The sequence below is a fragment of the Oncorhynchus mykiss genome, chromosome 11, assembly GCF_057628025.1.
Source record: "Oncorhynchus mykiss isolate SJ-2025 chromosome 11, ASM5762802v1, whole genome shotgun sequence".
NCBI lineage: Eukaryota > Metazoa > Chordata > Actinopteri > Salmoniformes > Salmonidae > Oncorhynchus > Oncorhynchus mykiss.
Genome location: NC_143032.1, coordinates 73,796,531 through 73,808,178, shown reverse-complemented (window position 1 = coordinate 73,808,178; position 11,648 = coordinate 73,796,531). Strand labels below are relative to the sequence as shown.

Sequence of the window (11,648 nt, the reverse complement as noted above, 5' to 3'; positions counted from 1 at the left end):
AGGATATTGTCAATGTGTATTTCGCTCTGATGCCAACATGGCTACTTGCTATACTGCTGTGAGGAGACAGTTTTACCTGTCCACTTAAAAACACTGCATCCTCCGCTGCTAACTAATGGATTACTTTATTTGTTGTATATAATGTAGGGAAAATGTACAACACTATTCCAGTAGCTGTGGCTAATATGAAGCTGAAGACTATACCCTACCTTAGTTAAGAATTCTTTCATGGCCACCGCATATTTTCTGTCTCTATCTAGACTCTTGCCTTGAACCTTCACTGTCTTAGCGATGACTCTGTGTCCAGGTTTTCCATTGGGATTAAAGCCAAACTGAATCCCTGAAACCTGGGGAAATCTGGAAAAATACATATTGTGTCAAAAACTATTGTGATTGCTTTTCCTGTGAGAATAAAGCAGTAACTACAATAAAACCAGTTCACTCATAATGTGGTTTTGGTGCCTTTTTTAGTGTGTTCCAGTGCGGTACCTTCCATCTAAATCAGGGTAGATGCTGACCCCGTTCTCCAGGCCTTCGTAGAGCTGCTGCCCAGTGGCCTCCACCACCAGCACTGGGTCCTTTAGTGGCAGGATCTGCAGCAGGTCATGCATGGTCAGGGGACCAGCCGGGTGCAAGCGGTCAGATCGCAGAGTACCTATACATGGACAGAATCATGATTCAACAGACAGACCTGGGTGCCAAACTTTTTCAGAATTTAACAACTCTGCACAATTTTTTTTTAAATTCTGAAATCAAATATGGAGGCAATATTTAATAAATAAACCTAAACTATGCTTATGACTGGAACAAAAAATGAATGGAAGGTGTAATAACCTGAGTTTAAAATCGCTGCTTCCGCATGAGTGGCCTCCAGCATGGCGTTGGTGATCAGATTACCCAGGTTGCACTCTGCTCGTCTCACGGTGGCGCAGCGTCCATCCAAGGTCACGTCTGTGTGGCACAGGACCTCTCCAAGCATATGCTGAGACAGAGTGAGATAAATTCATAAAACATCATCTTAGTGGCATCTGGGCTGGCTACTAACACAAACACACACTAGGCTGTGTGGCTAATCAAGCTGTAAGATAATACTCACCTGCATATTATCCGTGTATCCTTTCACAATCTGTTTGATTTCTGCATCTTCCTCAAGGTCTCTCATTGTAGCTCTCTTTTCACAGGTGTACTTGAACGTCCCATCCTGGTCCTTCACAACGTCAATCTTTGACAGGTACCTGAACTCTGAGCCACTCTTTACGATCAGAATCCCATTGACCTCCAGAACCCCGTACTCATGGTCATGTCCTCCCAGGATGAGGTCCACACCGTTGGACTCGGATGCTAGCCTGATGTCATTACGCCACCTCATGTGTGTGACTGCGATGACCAGGTCAGCCCCTTTGTCCCTCAGCTCAGCAGAAAGGTGATCAGCTGTCTCCACATAGTCTGTGTAGTGGATGTTGTTCTTGTCCACAGTGCCCAGGGTATCCAGCCAGTCCTCCTCTACCAGGCCCATGACACCGATCTTTAGGCTGTTCCACTCCAGGATGCTGCTGACCATGCCATGGCCCAGCGTTTCATGGGTGAACCTTTGAGAGAACAATTTGAATGTGTTTGTTCACATTGAAATAATACACGAGAAGCAAAACAACATAGAACAAAAGTAGTGTTGCTTCGCATTGTCCTGCAAACCAATAGTCCTTCAGGTACAACAGAAGATGTATTGAAAATTGAGAAGTACAGTGCTCAGAACTGTGTTAACCCACCGTCATATAGTATTGCAAGGTGAAACTGACCTGTCGTACACATTGCTGAGGAACCAAGGGAAGGTCATATTTTTTGTCTGCTCTTCCAAGTGGTCCACGCCGAAATCAAACTCATGATTTCCTTAGAAGAGGACAATGAAAATACATAAAGTTTTGTGTGTGTGTGTGTGTGTGTGTGTGTGTGTGTGTGTGTGTGTGTGTGTGTGTGTGTGTGAGAGAGAGAGAGAAAGAGAAGGTCATAAAAGAGAGAGTTCTCTATGTGTTTTGCACTTGGATAAATGGATGTTCTCTGGATCATTTGTGTGTATACAATGAAATAGTAATGCATGGTTGGAGAGACACACTTACCATACACCGCACAATGGACTCCTAATTTATTTAGAACATCTACCATGTGCTTTCCCTTGGTGACTGTGCTTAGCAAAGAAGGGCTCAAACAGTCACCACTGAAAACTACTAAAGGATTCAGCGACTGGAATACTTTCAGAGCAGTGGCAAACCTGGGGGGAGAAAACCATAGCCAACATTTCGTTTTGTGAAATTCTAATGTATCCTATACAAGACTAGTTAGATTGCCCAAAGCTAGACAAAGTGAAGTTTCAACAAGGCTGGATCAAGGCAACTGATGTTAAAGTTAATGTTAAGCCTACATTTCCTTTCGAGACTCGCTAATTAACGTTAGCTTGCTAGGATTAGCTAAACTTTACCTTGCAGCACCGCCAACGGGTTCTTCTGGTCTTGCTTCTATTTCGTACACATCATTGAAGTGTAAAATAGTGAGAACTACTTCTGGTTTGTTACAAGTCACATTTGTTTCCAAACTTAAAAGATATTCATCCATGTTTTATTAGGCTACTTTTAGTGATTGTTGCAGAATTTGCTCTTTCTCCTTTTTGCTCAGATGACACAGTTATGCGAACTCGAACGTATCTCCTTGGAGATAAACGGTCGCGCACCCTGAAGAGGAGAGCACGAACGCAACGAACAACTAACCTAGGGCATTTCTACCATTTGGTTAATTACTGCAGTGGGCTAAATCAGGGTCACATAGAGTCATTATTGGTAGTCTTAAACAAATCTACTTCGAAACAAAAGTATACACATCACACACATGGTTATTGGCTTAAAAAAGAAGACACTGGTACCACGTCAGATATAGAGTTGAAAAGTATTACATTTTGAGTTTGCATCCCAATATTACATTTCAAATACATCACAGGTGACTGAAATATAACAAAACTCTTTGACATAGAAACACCGGATTTTCGAAGTAATTTTTTAAAATGATTATTAATTATGAAATTATGAAATATATTAATAACATTCCACCCATGAGGCCAAAGAGGCGCTTTTGGTCATTGACTGCAGGAAAGGGCTACCGCAGGCCTAGGTAATGCAATATCGCAAAATTGCAAAGGTTTAGGCTATTGCCAGTCTTGTTTAAATTTGTTTAATTATATGTTACATAAGAAATTAGAACCGACTAATTATCCTACGAAAAACTGCGCGTGGGATTTCAGAAACTGGACAGCTCCACGTCCAAGCGGTATTGTAGCACTGTGGACACTGCAATTTTATCTAATACCTTTGACGAATTTTTGCAAATATAATGAATTGTTTCATAGTGTAACCATTTCCTATGGTAGTGCTAGACTAGGCAATGCCTAGGCTATTTAATGAGAATAAATTTAATGAGAATTTTACCCGAGTCTAGGCTCTGGTTTGCTGGGTCCTATTAGTATTCCTGTCCTATGGGTGTGCAGTGTTGCCAGCCACGTCAGGCCTGTAGCAACTGCTTGTCTCCTGCCTCACCAAGGCAAGGTTAGATACATTCGGCTGAAGACACTCGAAGAAAAAGACCTTGGGAACAAATTCAGCATCTTGGCAACCAGGAATTGCTTTCCTCTCTGTTTCTAGTAGGCCTAGTGATGAAGCAAGTGTTATTATTGCCTGAAGTTACATAGCTTTCTTTATTTGGACGTTTCGCAACATTTTTGCTTTTCCAAAAGGGAATGTTTGCATAGCTACATTGCCGAAGACCCTCCTCAAGCCGTATTCTCCGTGTTTAATGGAAACGCAAAATTATAAGAAATGGTTGCATTTTGCGAATACCAGTGATTGCTTTCTACGGACCATCACAACTGCGGTGCGCGAGGAAGGACGCCTCAGCTTGTTGGACCCCGGGTCGAGTGTGTGTATAGGCTACGGTTACCGTATACCATCAGTTGGACTGCTGGAGTGAAGGTGACTCGCGCCCCCTTTACAGTCGAGGCAATGCGGAGAGGAGTCGCAGGCGCTCATCCGGTACTTCTGCGCTCTGACGGCAGCCTGCAAAAATATATTCTTCTTCTTAGACGGTAGAGAGAGAGAGAGAGAGAGAGAGAGAGAGAGAGAGAGAGAGAGAGAGAGAGAGAGAGAGAGAGAGAGAGAGAGAGAGAGCAGTAACACACCACAGATAAACTATATATCCTATCCGTTTTAGGATATATCCTACTGGAGAGGTTTCGACACCACAAACGATAGAAAGAACTGGATATCGGCCAATAGGTGGTGGTGGAGTTTAGGGGGACGTAGATTAACAACGTTCTGTATTAGAGCTGTTTTATTAGTGGATGTGTATGCATGAGTTCTGCACCGAATGGGCGCAAGAACCGCCCCAGATCCGCCGGGAACATCTTCCAGATCGGCAAGGCTCCCTACAGAGACCCGGAGAGGAGGGAGAGCACGGAGAGCACCCGCAAAGCCCAGCGCGCCGTGGCGGACTGCAGAATGGTGGGTATGGAACTTGTGACATGTAGCCCACAGTGCGTATTTCCTCTGCAGGAAATGATGCAGCTAGTCGTGTATTCATTCACCCTTTCTTTCTTTCTTTCTTTAACTAATTTCATCAATTTGCACTGATGTTGGCTGTTTAAACGGTAACAAACTGACCCCCCCCCCTCCCCCCTCCACCTTTCTATGTATTGTGTAGGGGAAATTATATACATTTGCGTTGCTGTTGTTGCTGAGAAGACAATTTGACCTGCTCATGTTTTTATACCCCTTCTTTGTCAATGATTGCGATAGTGCGATTTGCATTTTGGAGCATCAAGTGATGAAAGCCTGGCTGACGGTGATTTGGTGTGATCTCCAGTATCGCCCACATTACAAAGTTGTCTAACGAGCTCTGTTTGATGGTCGAAGACGGCCACTGATTTGACAGGTGCTGGCAGAAACGTCTATAATACATTCTCTCCCCTCACATACATCAGTAAACGTCACTAAGTCTCATCACGGGAAGAACAGCAGAACGTGTCTGAGTCTCGAGCGTTGTCCCATCCTAAGGATCCTATGCTCTAATTCGATGCACATAGCCGAATTTATCATACGGGGTTGTCGTCTATGACTAATTGATTCGTTTTAAAATAGACATTCTAGGTGTCATTTCATATCCTATGCATATCGTAATGTTTTTAGGTATCAATATTGATTAGCCTATATTTTGTATCTTGGAGGTTAGAATAGCCTAATACCCCTGTCCAGGGATCAATGTTTTTGGGGAAATGGCAGTCAATTTATTCAAGCTCTAGTATAGAGACACGATCGACTGAAATATGGTTGATGTCCATAAGCAGGATGGTGCTGAATGGCTAGGGTAGCCTAGTTTTTGAACTTGCAGTGCCGAAATATTAATTGTGGCACCAATGAAAAAAACTAAAGCTGCTAAATTGACAGCCTACCTGTGAATATAAGATTACAATATATCTGATAACCTACGTTGTTCTGGCAACTGCTGTCACAAGGTGGCCTATATTGCAAATGTGTCTGCTTGTGAAATTCTAACAATTCCCCATCAGATAGGCACATATGTTTGCAATTAGCCCGCATTAGTTAACCTATATGGAAGAACACAGCAAGGTCTCGCTGGGGCTCGCGACAAAGGAAATTCTAGGTCCAGATCATTTTGGTTTCCTTTTTATTTCTCAGATTGTGCAGGAGTTTAACACGCTTGTGGCGCTGTATCGTGAGCTGGTCATCTCCATTGGCGAGATCTCTGTCGACTGCCCGTCGTTACGGGCCGAGATGCACAAGACCCGAACTAAAGGCTGTGAGATGGCGAGAGCCGCAAACCAGAGCCTGTCAGTCATTTCAGGGTAAGTAGCGGTCGCTGTCCTTGGTGCTGAAAGACAGCGTTGGGGCAATTTCACAGACATGGGCCACAGGCTTCTATAAAGACCTCCTTTTGGAAATGTAACTTAGGTTTCAGTCTAGAGTGGCTTGTTTGAGCATTGAAATCTTGGTCTGTACAGGGTTGTAATTTGCATGTCTTTTTCGGTCTTCTTATGAAGGATGAAGGATATAACAGAGAAACCTAGAGTAATAGGCTACAGAGAGAGAGAGAGAGAGAGAGAGAGAGAGAGAGAGAGAGAGAGAGGGAGAGAGAGAGAGAGAGAGAGAGAGAGAGAGAGGGAGAGAGAGAGAGAGAGAGAGAGAGAGGGAGAGAGAGAGAGGGAGAGAGAGAGAGAGAGAGAGAGAGAGAGAGAGAGAGAGACTGGTGAGAGCATTTGAGATCATGCACTTCTACAATTTAGTGGGCTATCCTAGTCTCTGAGTGTGATACTGACCTGCTATACTTAAACCTGCTGCTTGGGAGTTGGACATTTGGCTACAGTATTGCAGAAGAGTTCCACTGAGCTTGGAGTTGATTCAGACAGTAATGGAGTTGGTCTATGGATTTTGGGGCAGTGCCAGACCAAGGACATTTTTGAGAGAAAGCAGTATTACCTCTTTGGAGGATTTAGCTTTAATTTTACTTGGTAAACCTGCTGCTAACAACATGACTTGTTAACATTACAGATTATTGACCAGCTTTTCAGATCTTTTCAGTACCCGTTATATAGTTCCTACTTCTCTTATACATAGATCTCTGTGGAAGGTTTCTAGTCTTCCTACAGGTGTAAGATCTTAATTTGATTTTGATCACTCTATCGCAGGGGAAGTACGACAAAGTGATCAAATAAATGTGTAGTGTATTTGAGGTTTAAGGCTTCTGAAGTTTGTAATTTCCACTTTGAAATTTCAGACTTGATTTTCCCATACGGAAAATGTACTGAATGAACCCCTACATTTTTTTTTTCATTAATTATAATCCACATAATAACTCACATTTACTTTTGCTGCAGGATTGTATTCCTGCTACAGCAAACTGGCTCAATTTATATGTTAACGCGCATGAACTAGCTCTAAATAAAGCATTGCCTCTTCAGTTCCCCATCATTTTGTTACGATATGATAATATGGTGTGGTTAAATGTGGACGTTTGTACTCGCCCTTGCTATAACCTATTCATTTAATAATGAATCCTCTTGCAGTGTCTTTTAAGAGATCTCAGAATGTGTATCTTTCATTGCGTGTCACACGCATGACAGGGCATGTGCATCTTGGCTGGGGTAGTGAGCCACACCTGTGACAGCCTGGGCCCCTCTCAGAGCTCAGAGACACATGGAGACACACTCAGAGACACTCTGATAAGATGGCTGTGTTAGCATGAATCATACAGCATGACTGGACCCCTCCCCATAAAACTTTACCTTTTTATAACCCCCCCCCCCCCCCCCCCCCCCCAAACGAAAACCCTAGTCTCACCATTGTCTGTCTGTTTGTCTGTCTGTCTGAGTGATGCCGGACCTCTCCAATATGCCAGAGGAAATCCGATAAGCAGAAGGATGGTATTGATGACAGCAGTACTTTAGCCAGCTAGCAGCACTCTGACAGGAAACACAAAGCTGATTGAGAGAGCAAATGTGCTTTTTGTGAGAAATGTAAGAAGCATTAAATGCATGAAAAATCCAATTAACACACAAAAACATTATCTCGGCAGTTACAGATTAGTCTGGGTACCAGTTTTTTTGCGCCATCATGCTACTCCTTGCCACTCCTTTTCGTGCTGAGTGGCAAGGAGTGGCATGATGGCACAAACAGATCTGGGACCATGCTAGTTACAGAGAGGAGTAGAAGGCTTTTGGAACGAAAAGTCAGCTTGATTGGAGAAGTCTCATGTGAAAAAGACTTAAAGGTCCAATGCAGCTTTTTTTTTTTATCTCAATATCAAATCAATTCAGTACGTTACCGTAATCGTTTTCCATTAAAATGGTCAAAAATAAACCAAAATAGCTTTTTAGCCCAAAAATCTTTCTGAACCAAGAGTTTTGCTAGGACTGTCTGGGAGTGGTCTAAGTGGGGTGAGGAAGGATACCAAAGTAGGGGAGGGGTCTATGGGGAGAGATTATTGACAAAGAGGTTTGGAACTCTTTTTGTTGTTGGTCTATTACAATTTATACTGCCTGGAGATGTTACCAAAACTTCACCCATGCAACACCTGCTGATTATAATGTCCTGAGTAGATTGTATTTTAAACCAGAAACTATCAATGAAATAACACTGATCAACATTTTCCACACTTTTACAATGTTAGTTTCATCAGCTGTTGTACAATATGAAACAAAACACAGGAAAAACATAATTCCGACTGTGATGGGCCTTAGAAGCCTAAAAAGCAAGAAAAAGAACTACGTCCCCACATTTCCCAAGCTTAATCCAAGCAATTTTGAATCTTCATGTACAAAATGGACTGATGCTATGTGTGAATGGGTGGAAATACTCTCTCTGTTTCCTCAGGTCTGTCGTTTTGGCTGAACCTTAGGAACTCAACATGGCTTCCCAGACTTTGTTGTTGTTGAACTGTCACCTTATTTAAAAAAAAAAAAATGTCATATAGTTTTTAATTGTGTAGGACTTTTATGTAATCCTTGTGGTAAAGGAACATTGTAGATGTAAAGCAAAGTTTTGTGCAAGCAGACAGAGTATTATGCCATATCATGGGTAATCTCGATGTTGACTGGCATTTTTGTGTTGCCCTCACAGGCCTGAGGACGGAGAGATTCACCCAGAGATCTGCAGGCTCTTCATCCAGCTGCAGTGCTGTCTGGAGATGTACATCACAGAGATGCTCAAGTCTGTCTGTCTGCTGGGATCCCTGCAGCTCCACAGGAAAGGTAGGGAATGCCTGACATAAAATGACATAGCAACGTTATAACCTGAAATGAACTATTATAGCCAGAGACATGAAGCCTAACGGGATCAAAAACAATCCTAACTGAGCTATTTTGAGCTGCAATTCACTGTTTATTGTGTAAAACATGTAATGACTATTACACTACTATTATTAATAGTGTGTGTGTGTGTGTGTGTGTGTGTGTGTGTGTGTGTGTGTGTGTGTGTGTGTGTGTGTGTGTGTGTGTGTGTGTGTGTGTGTGTGTTCCAGGGAAGGATTGCTGTGGGCCTCCCAGGATTGACGGTAAGGTGGATGAGAGCTCAGACATCCCCATTCTAGAAGACACCTCCTCCCCCATGGACTGTCATCAGCTCTGCTGTCTGGTCACCACAGACATAGACAATACTGAGAGGTGGGCCCACTGTGTGTGTGTGTTATTATTATAATTCTGTGTGCATTAGCAAAACACACATGAACACAACGTAAATATTATTTCATAGGGACATGAGAGAGATGAAGAACCTTCTCAGTAAACTCAGGGAGGCGATGCCTTTACCACTGAAGAACCAAGGTAGGGCCTCCACAGGGGCGCTCACATGGTTTCAATGCTTGGATCTTATGCGAGTTAGATACACAGTTAAAATTACTTTGAGATTAGTTTGGACATGTAATGAATGGGCTTATCTCTGTTTGTACCCAGATGACAGCAGCTTGCTGAACCTAACTCCCTACCCACTGGTCCGACAGAGGAAGAGACGGTTCTTTGGGCTCTGTTGCCTGGTAACCAGCTAAGGGGCCTGCCCTCCTGGGTTGAAGGCAGGAACGGTAATGCTTAAGTTGAAGTGTTGTTCATGGCACATCCATAAAAGTGTCCTATGCACATCATAATTCAAGTGTCAAAAGACAAGTTATAAAAGCTTTGTCAACTGGAATGACATACAGTATTTGCATGTCACGACCAATATATTTATTTGCATTATGACATGGTGTCATAAGATATTGACAGTTATCATAACAGTGCCCCATAAAGGAAAGAGCATAGAATTAAATATTTTGTCATGTGTCATGGGCAACACTGCACGTAAAGTGCTACTGCTGCAACAAAGACACCATTACCCACAATCCTTCACCACTTGTGTCTCCCACCACTATATTACTGCCATTTCCAATATCCAATACAGTTCTCTCTTTGTTGAAAAGGCTACCCCATTTTATAATTTTATTTTGTAATACAAAGATAAATTGTAATTGCAATGTAATGAAACCAATAGTCAAAACATATATTTTAAATGTTTTGCAACTGCTTTTCTTTTCGTTTGGTACAGAAGTCCAACCTTTTCGTTTGGTACAGAAGTCCAACCTTTTCGTTTGGTACAGAAGTCCAACCTTTTTGTTTGGTACAGAAGTCCAACCTTTTCGTTTGGTACAGAAGTCCAACCTTTTCGTTTGGTACAGAAGTCCAACCTTTTCGTTTGGTACAGAAGTCCAACCTTTTCGTTTGGTACAGAAGTCCAACCTTTTCGTTTGGTACAGAAGTCCAACCTTTTTGTTTGGTACAGAAGTCCAACCTTTTCGTTTGGTACAGAAGTCCAACCTTTTCGTTTGGTACAAAAGTCCAACCTTTTTGTTTGTCAAAGGTTTTCGGGAGAGAGAGACCATTTGAAACAATGTCAACATTTAGTTTCTTCCATAAAGCTGAATTGATGAATTAATGAATTGTGTGTAGGACACAATTTGATCCTTAAGTTTGTTTCAAAAACAATGTTAGCAAGTACGACACTTGCCATGTGTTGCAATACTTTCCCAACATGACCGGTCATTGAAGTTAGACACTTGCAGTAAACAGATATGCTATTTTAGGGCTCCATTCAATCTGTATCCCTGAAGCGTTAAAGATTGCACAATTTAAATGTAAAGGTAATTTCTGATTGAGTTGACATACGCAGCGTTTACTGTGAATGCAGTCTTCGCTAACATTGCCTTTGATTTTTCAATCACGCTTTAAAGCTGAACTTCCGCGATACGCATTGAATAAAGCCCTTAATTTGATCACTCTGTTGTCACAGATAATTTTCCTGCTCCGCAGGAAATGAAAACTTGTAGTGTATTTAAATTTTTAAAAGTATTCTAAAGTTTGTAATTTCCAGTTTAAAATGTCAGACTTGACTTACCCTAATGTAAAATGTATCTACCCCTACAAAAAAATGTCCATTCATTATAATCCACATAATAATTCACATGACCTGTTGCTGCAGGATTATTTTCCCGCTGTGAAAAACTAGTCAAATTAAGATAGCAGATCTGTATATGTACACTACTAGATAAAAGGCATAGAGCTGTTTTTCCAGAGCAGAGAAAGTCTGTGCACTACGTCTGTTGTGTGTTTCGTTCTCTGTTTTCCATTTCTAGCTGACCCTGTACTTCCTGTACTGACCTTGATTTAGTCTTCCATGAACCAAACACCTGTACCTGACTTTTACTTTCCATCTTCAAGGAGGAATATACTATACAATACTAACAAAAATATAAACTTCTTTGCACATACAATATCTATCTATAAATGAAGACATTAGACATACTCTATGTATGTATATACACATACTCTCCAATCGATGAGCTCTGGAAAATCTTCGAAGTTGAGATAGATTGGTGAAGTCTTGGTTGGCATAAGCAGGTGACGTCTCCCTTTGTAAGGCACAGTCTGTGCAGGTAGTGGGGACTCAGCATGGGTTTTGCTTATTAGTAATAGTGATATATGTGTAGGGCATGGAGAAGGTACAGTACTGTAGTCAAGCTGAAATAAAAAGCTGTATGTCATTTTACATTGTTAATAAACTTTTTTATTTAAA

The 11,648-nt window shown here is 41.8% G+C and overlaps 2 protein-coding genes across 2 annotated transcripts; one reads left to right on the top strand and one right to left on the bottom strand.

The window, feature by feature from the left end:
- Window positions 1-715: 715 nt before the first annotated feature.
- On the bottom strand, window positions 716-4,532 carry LOC110536356 (uncharacterized). Its single transcript, XM_036936257.2, has 3 exons — window positions 1,797-4,532; window positions 1,097-1,589; window positions 716-982 (listed from the first exon to the last, which is right to left on the bottom strand). The coding sequence occupies exons 1-3, from the start codon at window positions 1,832-1,834 to the stop codon at window positions 785-787; spliced, it is 729 nt and encodes a 242-aa protein (XP_036792152.2). The 5' UTR covers window positions 1,835-4,532; the 3' UTR covers window positions 716-784.
- On the top strand, window positions 3,526-11,648 carry LOC110536354 (regulator of G protein signaling 7-binding protein A). Its single transcript, XM_021622102.3, has 6 exons — window positions 3,526-4,538; window positions 5,733-5,899; window positions 8,670-8,800; window positions 9,070-9,211; window positions 9,300-9,370; window positions 9,500-11,648. The coding sequence occupies exons 1-6, from the start codon at window positions 4,389-4,391 to the stop codon at window positions 9,589-9,591; spliced, it is 753 nt and encodes a 250-aa protein (XP_021477777.3). The 5' UTR covers window positions 3,526-4,388; the 3' UTR covers window positions 9,592-11,648.